The sequence below is a fragment of the Lactuca sativa genome, chromosome 8 (assembly GCF_002870075.4).
Source record: "Lactuca sativa cultivar Salinas chromosome 8, Lsat_Salinas_v11, whole genome shotgun sequence".
NCBI lineage: Eukaryota > Viridiplantae > Streptophyta > Magnoliopsida > Asterales > Asteraceae > Lactuca > Lactuca sativa.
The window spans coordinates 227,228,957-227,250,920 of NC_056630.2; the positions used below are offsets into that span (position 1 = coordinate 227,228,957).

The 21,964-nt window shown below is 35.2% G+C and overlaps 1 protein-coding gene and 1 long non-coding RNA gene across 2 annotated transcripts; one reads left to right on the forward strand and one right to left on the reverse strand.

The window, feature by feature from the left end:
- Window positions 1-223: 223 nt before the first annotated feature.
- On the reverse strand, window positions 224-2,953 carry LOC111882367 (germacrene A hydroxylase-like). The gene is made up of 3 exons (XM_023878725.3): window positions 1,912-2,953; window positions 1,067-1,785; window positions 224-984 (listed from the first exon to the last, which is right to left on the reverse strand). Exons 1-3 carry the CDS (start codon window positions 2,054-2,056, stop codon window positions 382-384), a joined length of 1,467 nt encoding a protein of 488 aa, XP_023734493.1. The 5' UTR covers window positions 2,057-2,953; the 3' UTR covers window positions 224-381.
- A 173-nt stretch (window positions 2,954-3,126) lies between these two features.
- Window positions 3,127-4,017, forward strand: LOC111882365 (uncharacterized). The gene is made up of 3 exons (XR_002847147.3): window positions 3,127-3,316; window positions 3,378-3,592; window positions 3,679-4,017. It is a non-coding gene; the product is annotated as an uncharacterized LOC111882365 (long non-coding RNA).
- The last annotated feature ends 17,947 nt before the right edge of the window (window positions 4,018-21,964 follow it).

Here is a 21,964-nt window from a genome sequence, read left to right on the forward strand (position 1 = left end):
CGTTGCAGATTTCTCTTAATTTTGTTGTTAGTTTACCTATTTAAGTAGTTAGTGTTTATCATCATAATTTATTAGTCGAAAAAACAGCTCTTGTACTCATTCAACAAAATTAAAGCATTTTACTACCTTTAGTTTGTTAGTTCCTGTTTGATTGGCTTTATCACCAACAAACTTTACAATTTACATATCATAAACACTTAGTAGGTTTCATAAATGGTATTTTCTAATATGTGTGCGTTACATATATAAGAATTAATTATAAAAAATATTAGCATAATTAAATGTGATAAACATTAAATATAAATAATATTCTTTATAATCAATGCATTTTACATTTTACCGTTAAAGTTTTATAGAAAAACGTTAATGAAACATGATTTCCTAAAAGCTCGGTACTAAAACCAAGTCAGACTTTCTTTGAACAACAGCTCCAAAGCACTCCGACATGTCTAGAGCTTCATTCTTTTCGCCATTGGGACGTTTCCAGTTAAAGTGATAAACTATATTAGCTAGAGGGAGCCGCACATTCGCTAAACCTAGGCCAATTCCAGGGCACATTCTTCTCCCAGCCCCAAATGGTAGATACTCATAGTCTTCACCGACGATATTAGCAGGGTTATTTTCAAACCTCTCTGGTATAAAACTTTCAGGATCATTCCAGTATTCTGGATCCCTATTTATTGCAAAAGCATTGATAATTAGTTTGGTCCTCTTAGGTATATGGTACCCGGCTAAAACACATGGCTCTCTAGACTCTCTTGGCATGCACAATGGGCCTGGTGGGTGAAGCCTTAATGTTTCTTTGATTACTTGATTTAAGAAGCTCAGATCTTGAATATCTTCCTCAAGGATCCTTTCTTTTCCATTTAGCACTTGCCTTAGTTCGGTTTGTAGCTTTTCCATTACTCTAGGACTTCTTATTAATTCTGAAAGTGCCCATTCAACTGTAGCTGCTGATGAATCCGCTCCAGCTCCAAACACATCCTGTATGTATGATTTCATTAAACCACAAGTCATTATAGTTGTTTCACAATGGGAAAATAAATAATGCCAATGACAAGTTTACCAAAATTATAGCTTTTATATTATCCAATGTTAAAGGAAACTCAATGCCATCTTTGAGCCTTAGTAAAACATCAAGCAAACTTTCCTCTGATGTGTTCGACTGATTGCTTTGGGTTTCGGCAAATATTTTGTTAACTACATTCTCAACGGCATTGTGTAACTTCGCTAACCTAGCCTTTTTGCCAGAAAGGTTTCGAATAATTTTTCTTGAAGGAAAGATATCAGCGACATCAAAACCTCCCATTTCCATTGATATCTTCTTGATTAAATCTGTAAACTCTGTTGGGTCGTTGACTCCTTTACCAAATGCTGCACTGCTTACAATTAATGCCACCCTACTGAAAACGATGTGGGAGAGATTGATAGGTCTTCCTGACATTGATGATCGAATGTCTTGAACAAGATTCCAAGACTCCTCCTCTCGAAGAGACTGAAACGACTTCACTTTCTTGGGACTCAAAAGCTCTTTGGTGCAAAGCTTACGAAGTTGTCTCCAATAGTCATCATATGGGGAAAAGATGATATCTGTGCTGTGATATACGACAACTTCAGCAGTTATATTATGGGGTCTATCTGCGAACGTCAAGTCATAGGTTGACAAAACCTCCTTGGCTAATTTTGGGGAGGACACCACAATTGTAGACACCTCGCCAAATTGTAGATGCAAAAAAGTACCATGCTTCTTGGCTAAGTTTGTAATCCCACGATGGGGTAAGGTGCCTATACATTTGTCAGTTAGATGCGTAATTGATTAGTGATAAGCAAACAGAATACATGATATGGTATTTATGCATGGGTGGATCGAAGAACAAGTGTACACATGCGATGTGATCAAACAATACATACCAATCAAATGATGCATGTGTCCGATGATCGGAAGTCTCCATGGCTCAGGAAGGTGGTTTCTCTTGGATGCCTTACGGGTGGTAAAAGTGAAAAGAAAGATGACAGTGGTGGCAAGGAGAATGAAAGTGACGAAATAGACTTCCATTGTTGATGCTGAGTAGTAATCAAACTAATACTCGTAGATATTAAATAGTTGAGTTTTTGCTAAATTTGGTATTTAGAGGTTTACGCCGGCTTGAATGGTTACCATAACTGTCTTTTATTGAATTCCATTCATAGCTCCATAATAATAACTTGATAACGCAATGGTCAGTTCTTTTTTTTTTTTTTTTTTTTTTCAGGAATATGTTGACGGACATGATAACTAATTGACCTATTAAAATAAAATGTTCAAAATAGGTGAGCTTGAATTCTAGCCCAACAAAAGACTTTTTCAATTGTCACAGACCCAAGAAGAATGCCACGTAGGCACGAGATATTCCTCTGTAGAGACACGAGTATGCATACGTTAGAAAGGAAAAGTATTCGTTATTATATATATACACTAAAAATATGATAAATTATTATTGTAAGGGATGAGATCTGGAATTTTAATACGGGTACAAAAATAATCGAAATTTAAAATATCATTTGAACAATTTAAATTTGGGTAAAAACATGAAGCATCTTGAAACTATATTTTTAAACAAATTTCTTCGAATGGATGGCGGAATACCGATCTTGCTATTGTCTCTAAACTCTCGGTAGCAATCACTTCGATTCATGAGAAGAAAAGAAAAACGGGCATTAAGCTTTAATGTTTCGAGCTAAGGGTGCGAGGTAGTTAAGTTTACTTAGATATAGAAAACTAATATATGAAAGGTTAATATATAAAGTTTTTTTCGGGGATACAATTGTACCCCAACGCGCCATCTAGCTCAGCCACTGGATGAGATTTTAAACCGAAAACTAGATCCAAATCGGAATCGGTAGAATCATAATACATAGAACCGGTCCAGCTCGAGTTTGTTAATCGGAATCGGTTTTCATGGGTTTGCGGCCTTCGGGTTATGGTAAACCAGGTTTAAAAACCTAAACCGGTGTTAGGAGCCGGAACCGGATTTAAGAGACCGAATCTGGTTGATACTAAATTTTAGAACTTAAGCACTATGGAGATGCAAAAGAGGATAATGTCTATGAACCAAAAATATTAAAATGATTAGACTAAACGGAGTGGGGGTGTCAAACTTACTCGCCAGCTCACCAGCGATCCAGGAACACCGTCCCCAAGCTCTTGCTAGGAGGGTCGCCACTCATGCCTCGTTACAGATTTGGCGAGAAGAGGGAGAGACTGAGGGAGCAATTCAATTGGTAAAAAATCCCCCAAATCTCCATCACAAAACCACACAGAGTCATCTTCATCTAGGTAATCCCAAATTTCAATTCTCAACACTTGGATTACACTTTAACCTTGTTTAATTTGATAGTTTTTGTATGTGGGAAATCATGAACCTTCAAAGTTAATGACAACAATCAACCGCAAAGCTTGCTTTGGTAACAATGGCAGGTGGGGTCTTAACATTTGGATCAATCGATCCAGCTTTCACAGCAAAATCCGGCGGCCGGTCGGTTGTCAGGCGTTCGGTTCTGCCCCAAATCAATCGGCACCTCGTTCGTCTTCACCAAGAATCAATAACTCAAGGTAATTTCTGGGTTATATATAAGGTAATTTATAGGTTACATATTCTCTATAACAAAGTGATTTGATGTTTATTTATGTGGTGGCAGAACCAATATTTAGATCAACCCACCGGTTGCACCACCGCTGATCAGTGGATACAATTGTGGGTATGGTGGTTGGGGGTGGTCGTCGTTTTCATTCTTTGCACCTGGGCCTAGTGTGCCGGTGGGTTTGATACCTTGGTGTTTTTTATGCTTCTTCGTGCTGCAGCAGATGTCGTTGGAAGGTTCTTTAGATCCAGGAATGATTATGATGATGAAGATTACTGGTAAATTTTTGTGTAGAAGACCACACTTAAATGTATGATTATTTTTAGATGTATAGATCACATAACAGGGTGAATATCACTTGATAAACTTGATGTTGATATAAATTTGATTCGAGTACGAGGAGTGTTATCAATCCCTAAATGTTAAATGTTAAAGTTAAATGAGAAAAAAATAAAAAATAACTCAAAAAGTTCACATGACAAAAAAATGTTAGAAGTGTTATTATTCTCTTTAACAATTTTATATATGTCAAATTTTGTTAATAGTTAAAATTTTTAAATGATAACTCAGTTATATTGACCAAAGGTACGACCAACTTAATTTTAATAGTCACCAACTCAACATTATCTTATATACCAACATATTTACATATTTATTTCCCCGATAATTATTCCTCCAAGATATTCCTCCAAGATACAGAATAACACAGATTATCTTTTAAATTTTAAAATCATGGATTTAAATTTATTTATTTAGCCATCTAATATTTCATGTGTTTTTGATGCACGCATAGAGTGTTTGGTGGTGTTTCTATTTTATTTTATTTTATTTTTTATTTTCGTTTTTATTTTTGTTCTATTCATTTTTTATTTTTTTATAAACTCATTTTAAGTATTTATATCTGCGAACAAGAAGACATTTTTATTTGTACGTTGTCTTTGACTGTTTGTTTTTGGGAAAATGACTTAAGAGGGTAACTATCTTTTTTCCGTGTTCACATATTGGCAACTTCTTCTTTTTTGTACATAATAAAACAACTAACTTGTTTTAACTGTTTAGATTACACCAATATTACCAGTTAATACATGTTTTAACCGGTAACTAAAAGAAAAAATGAATTAGGAGAGTAACTACCTCTTATCTGTGTTCACATATTAGCAACTTCTTATTTTTTGTACATAAAAAAGCAACTAACTTGTTTTAACTGTGTAACATCCCAAAAATCATGACCAAAAATTTCGTTTTTAATTTAATACTAAAACCATAATTGTCAAACCATTAATTTAATACTCCGGCATCGGGCCTCGCCCGGCATCAGGCCCCGCTTGGCATCGAGCCCCGCTCGGTATACAGATCTGTCTCTCTTAGGCCCCGCCTGCTACACACATACAATCATATAACATGCTAACACATAAAGAAACATACTCTACTGTATCCCTGTCCTAAGAAACATACTCTGCTAATAATGAGATACAGAACGTCGTCTGTACTCAGCTAGTTCCAGCCAGGGCTTCAACAGTGTAAGGTGAGTCTCCTCACTGTGTGAATGGGTCTAAGGCCACAATGTCAGCCCATGTAGTCTATGAGTAGGAAGACCCGGGGGTTAGCCCTAGCCATTGTATGCTAGTATGTTATTCCAGACCAATGTCTGATGTTGGGCGGGTGCCCGAGGAATGTTTGGATGTTAGATTATACTTGTTGTTTGTGTGATACTGGTATGTGCTTGGTGAAGAGATGAGTGTGGGCGAGGTCCTGTATCTCATCACTAGCTGAGTACGGACGATGTTCCGTATCTCATTATTATCAGAGTATGTTTCTTAGGACAGAGTAGAGTATGTTTCTTTATGTGTTAGCATGTTATATGATTGTATGTGTTTAGCGGGCGAGGCCCGAAGACAGGCGAGGCCTAAGAGAGACATATATGTATATCGAGTGGGGCTCGATGCCAGGTGGGGCCTGGTGTCGGGCGGGGCCCGATGCTAGAGTATTAAATCAATGGTTTGACAATTATGATTTTAGTATTAAATTAAAAACGAAATTTTTGGTCATGATTTTTGGAATGTTACACAGTTAAAACAAGTTAGTTGCTTTCTTATGTACAAAAAATAAGAAGTTACCAATATGTGAACACGGATAAGAGATAGTTATCCTCGTAAGTCATTTTCCCTTTGAGTTACCGGTTAAAACAGGTATTAGCCGGTAATATTGGTGTAATTTAAATAGTTAAAACAAGTTAGTTGCTTTATTATGTACAAAAAAGAAGAAGTTGCTAATATGTGAACACGGATAAGAGGTAGTTACCCTCCTAAATCATTTTCTCGTTTGTTTTTTATAAAAGTCAGAATATTTGCATGCGTTTCTTCTTCTCCAAAAATACCATAGACCAAAGTTTATGGTCAAAAACATATATTTTTTTCATATATCTTCTAGAGAATAAACGAAAAATAAAAATATATATAACTTTCACAAACACATATAAACATGTTTTTTTCCATTCTCTTTTTTTATCTTACAAACACATGTACAAGCCACTTATCTTTCTTTCTTCACGAACACATATACAAGTCCCTTATCTTTCTTCCTCTTTTCGATTTAATAAAATATTAAAAATAATAAATAACTTTATTTATTTTCTAAATACTAAACTAGATATGTTGCCCATGCTCCACATAGGCTGTCTGATTTGAGTGTCATTTTTGTTTATAGATTAATAGGCGTCGTTGTTGATTCTTTTAATTAACTTTGGATTATTTTCATACGGATAAACAGTCGGAGACGGATAGATAGAGAGCAGGAAAAAAACAAAAAAGTTAAATATGAGAACCAATATACAAAAAATATACAAAAAGAAGAATATGACAGATACAGAAAGTGCAAGCATGAAAAGGGACCAAATTTTTTAAAAAAATGATCAAAATTTTCAATTCTTTAAACTTTTGTGGCCAAACATTGAATATTAAAAGGTTCTAAAAAATGTAAAAAAATTTATTGCAATGACCAAAAGTGTCAAAATGCCTAAAGAATAAGGGGAAAAGTTGACAAAAAACATGATGTAAAACTTTTGACTGTAAGGACCAAAAGTGTCAAAATGGCTAAATAATTAAAGAGTTTGGAATTAGCAAGTTTTTAGAAAAGGGACCAAAGTTGTCAATTTCTTAAAGTTTTTTGGTCTAACTTTAATATTAAAAGGTCCAAAAAAAATGTCAAAATTTTGATTGTAATGACCAAAAGTGTCAAAATAACAAAATAATAAGGGACAAAATTGACAAAAAAAAAATACAACTCTACTATTCATAACATTGAACATCTTTAATACTATCTCCATCCCAAATCGATAGTCCGCTTTTGACTTTTGAAGTTTTTTTTCTTCAACTTTAACCTTAAATATTTTTGTTTTTGATAGATAATACTTGATTCAAAATATATGAATTAATTGTATTTTAAATGTTTTTTTATTGTAATAATTTTTATCAAGTAATATATAAAACAAATATCTATATTTAAGTTTAAAGTTGAAGAAAAAAGACTTCAAAAGTCAAAATTGGACTATCAATTTGGGACGGAGGGAGTATATATATATATATATATATATATATATATATATATATATATATATATATATATATATATATATATATATATATATATATATATATATATATATATAGGGTTAGGTTCATATGAGACGGCCTAATTTTGTGAGACCGTGAGACACATTTTTTTATTTTTTTATCTATTTTTTATTTTTTTTAGTTAATTCAACTTCCGAAAATAATATTTAAAAAAAGAATTTTTTTATTTTTCCATTTACTTTGCATTTTAAAATTATTTTTTAGAATATGTACAATGTAATATTCTATTAGAATATTTCACTTATTTTTCAAAAAAAATGGATTTTTTTTAGTTAATTCAAATTCTGAAAATAATATTTAAAAAAAGAATTTTTTGATTTTTCCATTTATTTTACATTTTAAAATTATTTTTTAGAATATGTCAGTGTAATATTCTATTAGAATATTTCACGTATTTTTCAAAAAAAAAAAGGGATTTTTTTATTTATTTTATTTATTTTTATTTTTTTTAGTTAATTCAAGTTCCGAAAATAATATTTAAAAACAGAATTTTTGGATTTTCCAATTTATTTGCATTTTAAAATTATTTTTAGATCTAGTCTCACGGTCTCACAAAATTAGAATGATCTCAACTGAACCTTTACCTATATATATATATATATATATATATATATATATATATATATATATATATATATATATATATATATATATATATATATATATATATATATATATATATATATAGGGTTAAGTTCATTTGAGACGGCCTAATTTTATGAGAACGTGAGACGCATTTTTTATTTTTTTTATTTTTTTTTAAATTTTTTTTGTTAACTCAAGCTCCGAAAATAATATTTAAAAAAAGAATTTTTTGATTTTTCCATCTATTTTGCATTTTAAAATTATTTTTTAGAATATATATACAGTGTAATATTCTATTAGAATATTTCACGTATTTTTTTAAAAAAATGGAATTTTTTTTATTTTTTTAGTTAATTCAAGTTCCGAAAATCATATTTAAATTTTTTTTTTAGATTTTTCCATTTATTTTGCATTTTAAATTTATTTTTTAGAATATGTCAGTGTAATATTCTATTAGCATATTTCACGTATTTTAAAAAAAAACGAGATTTTTTTTTATTTTTTTAGTTAATTCAAGTTCTGAAAAAAATATTTAAAAAAAAGAATTTTTGGATTTTTCCAATTATTTTGCATTTTAAAACTATTTTTAGATTTGGTCTCACGGTCTCACAAAATTAGAATAGTCTCAAATGAACCTGAACTTTTATATATATATATATATATATATATATATATATATATATATATATATATATATATATATATATATATATATTAATTGGTGAAGTTTTCATCACTTTTCATATAATAATTTATATATTCAAAATATTATTCAATTATAATAATATAGACTTTTTTAATTTTTTTAAGTCCGTTAAATAACAATGTAATTTTTTTAAAGCCTAGTGTCACAGGCTGATATCCCGTGACTGTGTTGACCAAGAAGACAAAGACCATGCCACTGGAATAGATTGCCATTGGATTCAAAAAGGAGCGTCCTAGCCCAAGGGACATTGTTATGCTAGTCGTTGTTGTCTGGTTCAGTCGTTGAAGTGTGTGACAACGAAGGGGCCGTAGCGTTCTAGAGATACAACTGGTCGGGGGCTAGTGACGCTTCCCTGATGAGCCCATGGCAGGGCGAAACTAGTTGGCGTGTGTAACATGGGAGGCCTAGTATCGGGGTTTTATGGGGGACCTCGGTGCGCCGCATGGGCAAGGAGTAATGTCGAACTAGTGTCCGTGACAAGTGGTATCAAAGCCAAAATGAATGGACGTGCCAGTATGATCGAGCATATTTGTGGGGTCTGTAGAAGTATGGACTTGTTGGTGGGTTGTTGCGAAGTCAAGAGCAATACACCGATGAATGCTCTACCTCCTTAAAGGAAGTAATGGGGTTGGCTACATGTCGAGGATTCCGACTTCGAAATATATATGTTGGGATCCAGTTTAGCGGTACGAGATCACCCTTGGCATCAGAAGAAAAGGTCATTTCGAAAGGACAAAAGTTCCTCTTCCATCGCACGAGGATGTGCGATAATTTTACAGTGGGAGAGTGTCACGGGCTAATTTCCCGTGACCATGTTGACCATGACATCATAGACCATGCCACTGGAATAGCTTGCCATTGGGTTCAAAAGGGGGTGTCCTAGCCCAAGGGACGTTATGCTAGTCGTTATGGTATGGTCGAGTTGCTGAAGTGCGTTACAATGGGGTCATAGCGTTCTAGAGATACAACTGGTCGGGGGCTAGTGTCGCTTCACTGATGAGCCCATGGCATGGCGAAACCAGGTGGCGTGTGTAATATGGGAGAGCTGGTATTGAGGTTTTATGGGAGACCCCGGTACGCCGCATGAGCAAGGAGTAATGCCGAACTAGTGTCCGTGACAAGTGGTATTAGAGCCAAAACAAAGGGACATGCCAATATGATCGTACATATTTGTGGGGTCCTTAGAAGTACGGACTTGCTGGTGGGTTTCTGCAAAGTCAAGAGCAATACTACGATGAATGCTCTGCCTCCTTGAAGAAAGTAATGGGGGGTGGCCACATGTTGAGGATTCCAACTTCGAAGTATAAAGGTTGGGATCCAGTTTAGTGGTACGCGATCCTACTTGGAATCAGAAGAAAGTCCATTTCGAAAGGACAAAAGTTCATCTTCCATCGCACGAGGACGTGTGTCAATTTTGTGGTGTGAGAGTGTCACGGGCTGATATCCCGTGACCGTGTTAACCAAGAAGACAAAAACCATGCAACTGGAATAACTTGCCATTGGGTTCAAAAGGGGGTGTCCCACCCAAGGGACATTGTTATGCAAGGTGTTGTTGTCTGGCCGAGTCGTTAAAGTGCGTGACAATGAAGGGGGTCGTAGTGTTCAAGAGATACAACTGGTCGGGGGCTAGTGCTGCTTCCCTGATGAGCCCATGGCAGGGCAAAACCAGTTGGCGTGTGTAACATGGGAGGGGTGGTATCGGGGTTTTATGGGGGACCTTGTTACGCGGCACGGGCAAGGAGTAATGTCGAACTAGTGTCCATGACACTATACATTGATTCATTTATATTTATCCAATATTTTTATCTTTATTTAACTATTTGACATAAATATACGAGTCCAATTAAATTTTTTGAAACATTTAATTGTTTGAAGGACATTGTAATACAATGGATCGTTGATATGTGGATCAGTTACGGGATAAAAAATTTGAACTGTTTAATGCAAAATATATAATAAATAATTTTTTTAAAAGTTGTTAATGTGGTTGTATAAATTTTATATTAATGTTGTAAAATTTGATTTTTTTTAAAAAAAATTTAGTGTTGAATAGCTCTTTTAATTTAAAAATAAATCAATTTATTCATATTTCATTTTATTTTAATAGCTTGCATACATTAATAAACAATAATTTTTTTTGCAGACTATAAATATTTGGTCTACCTCTTCTTTTGTAGATGTGTTCAAATGCAGTCCGTAAACTGCAAAAATTTTACATTTTCAAAAGACAAACACTACCTAAATTTATCTTTAATCTCATGTGTTTCTTGGACCTCAAATCTTTGATCTCGTGTTTTTCTTGTACCTTAAAGCTTTATCTCAATATTGCAACCTACCAACGTATTTTTATCCTTAGTAAATAAATATAAGGTAAATGGCACAAAACTTACTAACTTTTCACTTTTTTCAATTTTGACACCGTGTTTTTTTTTGTTACAATTAAGTTACTATATTTTCAATTTATTCCAATTCTGACCAATTGACCGGTTTGCTTCAGGTCATCCGGTCGCCACTACTTAAGTGACATGATGACATGTTAGAATAAAAAAAAAGTGATGCAAAAGTCACCATGTTTTAATTTTTTTTCAATTTTGACACTAAGTTTTCAATATTTTCCATATTTGACACTAAGTTTTTTATGTTCTCTAATTTGCAACATAAATGAAATAAACATATCCATTTCCACCCCATCAATAAAAAATTTCGTTTGTATATAGTTTTTCTTTATCCTATATTTTTGGATAAGATTTAAACTATTATATACCCTTTGGGTTTTTCTTATTCCTTAATGTAGTAATTTTTACTAACTTTTTTTTGTCTCTCCTCCCTCGTTTCTTTGACCTTGCCTCATGTATGTAAATAACTTGTTTTAATAACTCGAAACCATGTCTTCCTTTTGGCTGTAAAGATATTCCTAGTACATGTTTATTGACTCAAAAATTAAACATTGTATGCCTTTAACTTGATCTTAAAGCGGGAAGATAGAACCATGGATCGAATTAAAAGAAAGAAAGATACAATTAACGACCAACTTACGCTTTGTTGGCAGCATAGATCACATAGAGAGACGTGAAGGTACAACAATGGCAGCACCCGAACCAATATTAACGATGACACCTTTTTCCTCATAGTCATTCCTCCAATCACAACTCTTGTTACCAAACTCGTGCTTGTCACAAACACTTTCATCACATTCATCAAAACATCTTCTTCAACCTCATGAAAGGCAAAGGATTTGTCGATGTCGTTGGTTTCTCCGGTGATGATAGCCCATGAAACGTAGTTTTTTAGGTTCTTAGGTGGTCGGAAAAAAGTGATGAAAAACCATTTTAGGAGATTGGTAATGAGTTGGAAAAGATAAAGAAAACCAAGTACAAAAAATGAAACAATTATGTCTTTGCATATGTTTATTTTATTTATATTGTTTTTTTATTGTATTGTACATATATTTTATTATATTATAGGGTAAATAGTGAAATTATGTCTTCGCATATGTTTATTATTGAATTAGGTGTCTAAGTGTAACATCCAAAATTCCAGGTATCAAATTTTAATTATTTATATTGTGTCAAGAAGAGGGACTCGACGAGTTGACGCCTAGACTTGTCAAGTAGGATCGCGATTGCTGACTGGATTTAATGAATGGATTCGACGAGTCAGTGAGTCGACTCGACGAGTCCGCGCTATGGACAGAAACCCTAAATCCTGGAGCATGTGCCCTATTTAAGGGATCTTATGGCCCTCATTTGCGGCCACCTTCACCCTTCAGAGCACCAGAGAACCTGAGAGCATTGTGAGTGAGAAAAGAAGCTATTTTCTTCATTTCTAGTGTGATTTTGCAAGAAAGAAGGAAGGAGGGCAAGCTAGGCAGATTGTGGAGCTCAGATCCTCTACCATATGAATAGAAGAGGCTGCTAGAGGTATAAATCTATGCTTATCCTCGTGTATATGGTGATCTACTTGAATCTAGGGTTTTCTTATGCCTTCTTTAGCTTGGATTAGAAGCGTATGAGGTCCCAAGGTGGAATTCTTCTTAGATCTGGACCTTAAGAGGTCCAGAGAGTCCTATCCATCCTGCTTTATGCTATTCCTTTGGAGATATGAACCTAGGTTGCCATTTTAGAAGCTATTTCACCAAAAGAAGCCCTATGAGTGTTGCATGAGTGTAAAGGTTGGACCTTTTTGTGATTATTGTGTATTGGAAGGTCAGATCTATAGGATAGAAAAAGCAGATCTAACCTCAAAAGGTCTTTTGAGTGTTGCCATAAAGGGAACTCGACGAGTCGAGTCGGTTTTCCCCGCGGTTCGTGACCAGTGGTAACTCGTCAAGTGAAAGGTTAACTCAACGAGTCGAGTGAGGATTTATGAGGATTAAGAGGACACGCATAGACTCACCGAGTCACATGAGTGAACTCGACGAGTCTGGTCAAAGTTTGACCGTTGACTAGAGTTGACTTCAGCTGACCTTTGGGTTTTGGTCAAGCTGGTTCAAGAGAGGTCAGAAAGGGGTAGGATAGTCTTCTACCCATTCTTTGGAAATGAGGACAAGAGAAAGTATTGATTAGAGATGTTATTATGTTGATAAGAGGAGGCTAGGTCGGGTTATCGAGCATGATAGGTTATTCGACATCGTACGAGGTGAGTATTCTCATTATACTATACCTAGAGTGATAATTATGTATGACCAGAAGGTCTTATGTTCTATGAGGAGTATGTGATGTATGCTGTTATATGGTATGTATGTGTTATGTTATGTTATGAGTAGTATGGTATGGACCAAAAGGTCATTATGATATGGACTGGAAGGTCAAGATGTTAGGGACCGGAAGGTCGACAAAGGAGGACCGGAAGGTCTATCCGGATTGTGGGACGGAAGTCCCATTGAGACACATGGATCGGAAGGTCTTGTAGAATTATAGCCTTGAGTGGCGTATGTATGTATGTGGTATTTTGGTGAACTCACTAAGCATTTATGTTTACCGTTTATGTGATATGTGTTTCAGGTACCAGCGAGGATCGCGGGAAGGCGCCAACATGATCTGTACACATTGATGGAGTTTTATGTATTTGAGATCTTGGGATTGTTTTATTTGGATGACATGTGTTACGTTGGGTTTTGATATTTCTCATGAATGAAATTATGTTTTAAAAATGGAAAAAAAATGTTTTGGAAATTCACGTTGTTACAAATTGGTATCAGAGCCTTGATTTGAGGGATTCGGATGCACCTTCGGGTGTATTTGAACTCAAACTGAGGATTTGAGAAAGTTTCTCATAAAAGGAAATTTTTTTCTAAAAAGTGAAGGAATTTGAGGAAAGCGGAAAGAAGCAGTGTGTACGATCAGCCAGCGCCCGAACGGTGATTTCCCAAAATACCCTTACAATATGTGTTATGAGATATGATATAATATCTTATGCATGCTAGAGTAGGCTAGGTATTCATATTAGGACTAGAATGGCCTGATTTGTGATGCCTTAGCCTAGGAGATTACTGCTGCTATGAGATGCTTCGAGAGTGAGTAGGTAGCAGTGAGGAGATTTTGAGAAGTCTACCGAAGGGTAGCCTATGCTTAGCGAGATGTAGAGTACTTGTGATCTGGGATCCTAGGAGGAGGACTTGGAACGAACGCGGATGCGGTGTGGAAGGTAGTATAGGGCCCGTACTACTGAAAACACCGGATCAATGCGCAGTTCAAGTAAGAATCCTTAGGGTACCAGGGAAAAAGTAGGGTTGAGTTATCAAGTGCGAGTATACTCGAGTGACTCTCTGATATTTTTATGTTGTATTTCAGAGACATCATGGTTGGGACACGCCACAGACCAGAGACCAGCGGCGTGAGTAACGAGGAGCTTCGTCAGATGATCCACGATGAGGTGGTTGTGGCTATCCGAGCAAAGATACCGGAGATGTTTGGGTCTATTAAGACCATGTTGATTGAGACATTCGATGAGCGGTATGCCGCGGTTACTGAGGTTGCAGCCGCTGCAGCTACGGCAGTTGTTGCTGCTCCTAGACCTCAGGGGGTGACTCGTTGCTGTTCCGGGAATTCAACAACACGAAGCCGCCAGAGTTTGATGGGACGCAGGACTCGATTGCTGCGATGAGATGGATTTTTGATATTGAGGGATGCTTCTACACCTGTTCGTGTGCGGAGCATCTGAGGGTACGGTTCGCGTTGAACCAGCTCCGCTTAAGAGAAAAGGATTGGTGGAAGTTTGTGATGGCAAACTTCACTCTTACAGAGATCTCAGAGGTGACCTGGGAGAATTTCACCACCATGTTCAGAGAAGAGTATGTTCCCCCGGTGGAGAGGGAACGGTTGGCACAAGAGTTCTTGACCCTCAAGCAGGGGACGGTGTCCGTGACTGAGATTACACAGATGTTCCATGAGAGGGCGTTGTTTTTCCCTGAGCACGCGTCGTCTGAGCAGGCACGCATGAGCCGGTATTTGCGCATTCTGAGGAGGGATATTCGGGATTTCGTGGCGAAATCGACTTACCAGACATTTGTTGAGCTCCAGGCAAATGCCCAGAAGAGGCAGATTGAGCTAGAGACTTAGGCTAGGGAGGAGACCGAATCTCAGAGGTGTTGGGTTTTGAGCAATCTAACACTTCCTAAGTGTGCATGCAACCCTAATAAACCTTGGATCTATGTTTTCTTCTAAAATACATGCAAATAATAATTTCCAAGGTTTCTTCCTAACTAGCATAGCATAAGGATTATGAATAATAAAACTACTAGTAGAAATACATACCTTTTGATGGTGGTTGATTGCTTGGAGTTTGAGAGCCAAGCACCAATAGTGTGAATGCCTCAAATGGAATCACAAATCACCACAAACACTTGGAAAACTTTGAGAGAGTAGTATACTTTCTTTTGGAATCGGCCACCACTAAGTCTCACACACCTAGTCACATTTCTTGCATCATATGCTTCTTTATATAGTGTGCATGGTTAGGGTGAAACCCTAATAACCCATGTCTTTTCCTTTCCAAGGATCCATGGGTTAAAAGCTCCATGGATTGTCCATGGACTTCCATATTAGCTTAGCCCATTAACAAATGAGTATTAGCCCATACTATATAAAATATAACAGCCCATAATTTAATCAGTCTTCTTTTTAATCTCTAAATTAATTCATAATTAATTTAAGACTAAAACTAATTAAATAACATGACTTCATATTAATGTATTATAATTTATAATATATTAATAAATCGTAAGTATACAATTCTCATAAAATTATCCATAAATTGTTTGGGTGAAGTGCAACCCAAATGGACCATGCCGGGTCGGGTCAAGTATGTACCAAATAAGTTATGGACTTAGACACCTTATCCAACAGAATCCCACTTGGATAAGTCTAATAAATATATTTGCGTATGTTACTTCAGGAACCAACCAGCAATCGTAGCTCTCGAAAACTCTGTTGAACTATGAAGCGCCATTTTAGATAAGTGATCATATAATCCTCTGTTCTCATGATATCAGCCGGACAAATACATGGAACAACGTCGTACTTATTGTCCAGCAGTTTGTTTCCCGATTTTCGATTTGTTTGACAAAGAACTTAATCGAACACATCAATTTAGTTCTGACCGGCCGGTACATAGGTCACAACAAAATCATCGAGGGGCCCAGATATCGCTTCTATTTCTAGAAGGAACAGATAAACTTCGACTCATATGCTTGTTCTACTACTTGTTGAATTGTACACAAAGGCACGTTTTATAACATCAAGTTACTGATGTGTTTACGTGCAATCAATGCACAACCAACTCATAGGTAACAACTCATATCTCTAGTTTTGAAGATTTATATGATATTACCGTCTCACGATCACTCGAGATAAATTCCATGAAGTGATACAAGTAAGCATGGGTTTATTCCAATACTCATAACTTATGAGCACTCATGAATGTTGTAGCAACCATTGCTATGACTAAACCCATTTAGCCATCTACAAACTCGATTCATGACAGTCTTGATTCATACCTACTTCCAACATATGAACAACTGTGGAGTGTTTAAATAACTTGGTCATTCGGAAAGAATAACCTAGCTATTTTGGAAGTCAAAACATGCAAAGTGAAACACAATAATAATCGAATCCAATATGGTCTCAGAACCCTTTTGAATATAAATAGAACCACCTTTTATTTATCACCATGTTGATTACACATTATTCATTGTATAATGTTTCAATCAATCAACTTAAGACTTGAATAAAAACAACAGTCGTCCCATGCTCCTAGCATGTACACTTTGTTTTTCTAAACAATAGTTATGCCATACTCCAAGTATGCACACTATGTTTGTCTATGATCCTTACATTGTGATGTAGATCAATTGAACATGATTCCAATGATACTCATTTCACAATCCCAAATCCTTATTGTAAATGTAAGAATCCCCGATTCCTATCATTTACCAACATTTTAAACTTTTATGCAATGTTCCTCTTGTAATGATTATGCACAAAGTCACCAAAACCTTGTCACCAGTCATTATAGAGTATTCCAAAGAAGGTCAACTTCTATGGAACGGAAGTCTCATATTCAAAGTACATTGCTTTGAACATCCTTCTTGCATTAAGGTTTTCTAATCTTACATAGATTGAATAACTTCCACCTATGGAGACATTTCCATAGTCCTATTTTGACTATCACTTCCGAACAAGAGTTACTTCTTTTCAGAATATGTCAATATGGTCCTTTCCGACAACTTACATCATACTTCCAACTTTCCCTGAGCAACCAATCTTTGGCGAACCTCAGATTGTCCTCGACAGTTGCTTAATCACTTTAGTCATATCCAGTTCTAGACTTTTCCCTTCTCAATGCCTTAAGCATTTGGAAAATTTAGAAAAGATGAATATTATAGCACATGCAATCGATCCTATATCCGAAGCATATGGGACACGATTCATGATGTTTGACATAAAGACATGATACTAGACCAGTCTTTTGCTACAATATTTTTTTATTTGCCATGTTTTCAAAATTTAACTATGAAGAGGGATGCCGTAATCATAATCAAATTTTGAAAACGCAATATATATAGAATTTCTTCAAGTTGAACCGTTCCAACATAAAATTCATATATATATTCTTGACTAAAGATGATTAAAATCTCAATCTAAGCTTTAGAATTGAAATGAAGTATAATTTCCCTTTAGAATTGAAATGAAGTATAATTTCCTCTCCCTTAATTATAGCAAAACAACTTTTCAACCCCTGCAACTTCACGAATTGAAACTTTGTTTTCTATAATTAACATTGCTAACTTGCAACACTAAACGTAATAATCATGCTCCCACTAACATGATGATTATCAGCATAACACTTATGCTCCCACTAGCTCTGACATATTTCCAGAAATTTGCTGGACTTCTGAAATTTAGATTCATACACCCTTTCTTAGATAGCTCACATATGTGTCTAAACAATTTTCAGGACTATGAAAAGGGATGCCGTAATCATAGTCTCAATTGCTTAGGCATTTTCCATTTCGCACAAGTCCATGTTAGTGTTCCGGTTAACCACACGCGCTCCACTAACGACTTTTTGAAAATGCAAATAACACAATTGATATCTACGTAAAATCTACTTAGTGAAAGCGTTTCCTCACCATCATTTTCATGAATCGGAGAGAAACCTTATGACACTTAGATTTTATAGTGTATGAGTTCCTATCCATGTGAATTTGTCAAAACCATAATCACAAGATAAGACTAGTGACAAATTCAGCCTTACATGGATTAAACTTGTTCAATTTTAGTTTCTTGTCACCTTGGTAGCACAAGGCCCACCAATGCTTCCAAGTTGAACTCTGATAACTCACATGCAAATTCAACTTATTTGAAGTAGGTACATAAATAAGAATTATGTCAACACGATAGGTTGCAAACCTTAAGTCGTATGCTAGTGATAAATTACAGGTTTTACTCTTGATTAAATCTTGAAACTCTTTCAGGATCTATAAGCCTCCCACTGTCCCCTTGACATATAAGTTTCCCCAGTCAAGAACCATTCCTTGACATAACAAATATTCAAGGGACAATGCGGATTCTTATCAAGACTAACACTTCACACAATTGGTCTTAGTTGGTCTTTGTCTCATCCAAGACATCACAACTTACCAATCTCAAATGTACAAGAGTAGAAAACATTTTACTCTTACATTTGACTAGTGTTAATAAATCTTCCTTTATGTCACTCAAAGTTACAATCTTGGAGTATGACTCTAAGAATTGTTTTGGAAAGAAGTATGACTCATCTTCTTGATTTTAACCAATCCAACAATTCATGACCTCTCTTCTTAGCCATAACAATGCACTAAGACGTCCTTAGAGTATGAATTTGTGATATGGTTTCATAATCATTAAGATGATCATGAAATACGATACTAAAGTACTCTCCCATCCTTTCAGATTTGAGAAACTTTTATCTTTCTGCCTAATTTGATTATTCTCATTTGTTTTGTCATACATTGTAACCTTTCCAATGTTACAGAATTATACTTAACTTCATAAGTATAATCATATTTACTAATCTTTAGTAAATCATGACAAATCAATCTTTGTGGTGGACCTTGACCAACGCACAGCCAGTGTACCTAATTCCTTAGTCCTTCAATTGACTCACATATACATGTGATCAAAGAATTAGTCTTAATTTTCAAAGATGAAAATTCTCATTCATCATACAATACAACTTGTATGATTCCAAGTTTCTATCCAATTGAAACTTGGGTGATGAAAAAACTTTCTTCATTTGGTAAATTTAGACACTACCACAAATGAAGGAATCAAATCCACTTTCCAACATTGCTATTACTGGAAACATATAAGCAACAATTTTCCACAGATGCCAATGTAAGGATATTTTTAAAATAAATAAAATTAAAACCCTTTTTTTCTTTTATTTTAAAACTTTGCGGAAAAACTTATCCTTACAATCCACATGAAAACCTTGTTGTTATCTATTCATAAGCATTATAATATAACTCTTAAGCAACAGCTCAAAATTCTGATTGCCGAACCATGCGATCGAAACCCACCTTTGCAATCAGAATCAACATATACTTACTTTAAGCTTCATATCTTTTCTTTGATTCTTAAAAACATCAGCATGTGACTCATTCACATTATGTAATAAGAATCTCCAAATAAGAACTTAATAGAGTTAGACAGTGTACTTTACCTGAAGTAGAGTCAAACCTCTTGACTTGATCAACCTTATGACCTTTCAGGTGAATAGGGCAGTTTCGCAATCAGTGTCCCTCCCTTTGGCAACAAAACACATGGAACCTTTGGTAATGGCACATGAGACTATCTCAGACTTAGCCTTTCTCTTTACCATTTGGTCAACCGAGTTGACTATGGCCGATCCCTTTCCATTGGGAAGAGAAATCTTTTTCTACATATCCAATGCTACCATTCTCAATGTCCATTTAAGACTTGGGAAGTTGTTCTTTTAATCAAATTTGCTTTACTGGTGTTCCAAATCATTGCTAATTCCACAACACCAAGCAAATAGATAACATCATTAAGGGTCATGTCATGGTCTGTCTCATAGTAGTCCCAAAGAGACTCACTATGTTACTAAGAAAGTGATTGAACATCCAACTTTCACGAGACTTTGACACCCAACTCTCCCGGCTTGTCAATATGTGACTTTATCTCCAAGATGTGAGCACACATAGACTATGCTTGCCAATAGGGATTGAGTTACTTTAAACTTTTCAAGAACTTGTGGGTGAGGGAGAATAATTGGAGGAGGTGGAGGAAGTGAAGCATGATGTTGAGGGACACCATCTTCAAGAGATTTGGGATGATCATAGTTGTCTGAACCAGACATCTATAATGGGAGAAAATCAAGTTAGTTGATTCAAAGTCCTTAATATAACACCCAATATGAAATATTAAGGCTAGGACCCAACACAATATTTTATAATTTGGAAGAGGGATGCCGTAATCCAAGCTATAAAATATTTGAAGGTAGGCGAATGACGATTCACCAATTTCCACCATGAAAAACGAAATAATTTATTAGGTTTTAATTGGATTTGAAATTCCTAGATCTTTTGAGATTCATTGAACTTTTCAATGGCATGTTTCAATCTCGAGTGTGCCCTCTCAAATTTTGTGACTGGGATGCCGAGGATCACAAAACAAGGTGTGAATAACCATACCAATTCACTTGGTACCCTTAATATTATCACCTAATCAATGTGCCGGTTAACCACACATGCTCCATTGATCTATGACAAACATTAAGTCACCCTTCTTGATCCTTACTAGTCCAAGTTAGTGTGTCGGTTAACCACACACGCTCCACCAACGACTTGGTAAGGTACAAAGTGTGAATTCCATGGGCTAGCACCAAATTCACATTTTTCCTAAAGTAACTAAGATTGGGAATTAAATAAAAAAAATTTAGTTACTTTATAATAATCATTATACTTTTAATGAGAATTTAAAGTCATTGTCCTACCCGTTCGGCTAACGAGCCTCCACCGATCAAGCAAGCGGTGGGTGAGAGTGAACACCCATTAAGTTGCCATTTTATAGGCAACAACCTTATACCCACCTTATAGACTGGCTTCGTGAATGAGGCCTACTAAAGGTAAAACAACTTGTTCTTATACATATATATAATAATTAACCATTAATCTTATAATAGTATAAGGGTAGAATTTTAACTTTTAAAACTTCTAGGGTATGGAATTAAAGTTTGTGTGAGACTACAAATTCCAAAACTTGAGGGCAAGTTTTGAACAATTCATAAACTTTTGGATATTCATAACTTATGAGTTTTAATTAAGTGTTTAAAACTTTTAATGAAGAGTCTCTTGGAAATCCATAACTTGAGGACAAGTTATGAAGTCCATAAAAGCATTTATTAGAAAAACTCTTCAAAAGTGTAACTTATGACTTCTTAAAAAACATTTAAAAGAAAAAACTTTTGGAATTCCATAACTTGAGGACAAATTATGAATTCCATTAAAACACATTAAGATCAAGAATTAACTAACAAACAATTTGCAAATAATTCCTATGATCTAACAAAACTCATATGAACATGAACATCCACATCAACAATTTCAAGAATCATATGAACACATATAAACTTGAAATTTTGATTATAACTTTGAAATTAGTCCACCATCATCATTACCACATCAAAAACAGGTTTTATAAGATCAAAACAGTTTAAGGTAATGATTCTAAACCAATTCCAGCACCAAAACTCGAAAATCTGCACTCAGGCCTGCCAACTCGTCGAGTGCATGAACTGACTCGACGAGTTGGTTGAATCTACACATGGACTCAACGAGTACCACGAATGGAATCGGCGAGTCTGCTGTGCAGAATGCAGTTTTTCGACATTTTTCAGCAATTTGCATCAAGTATTC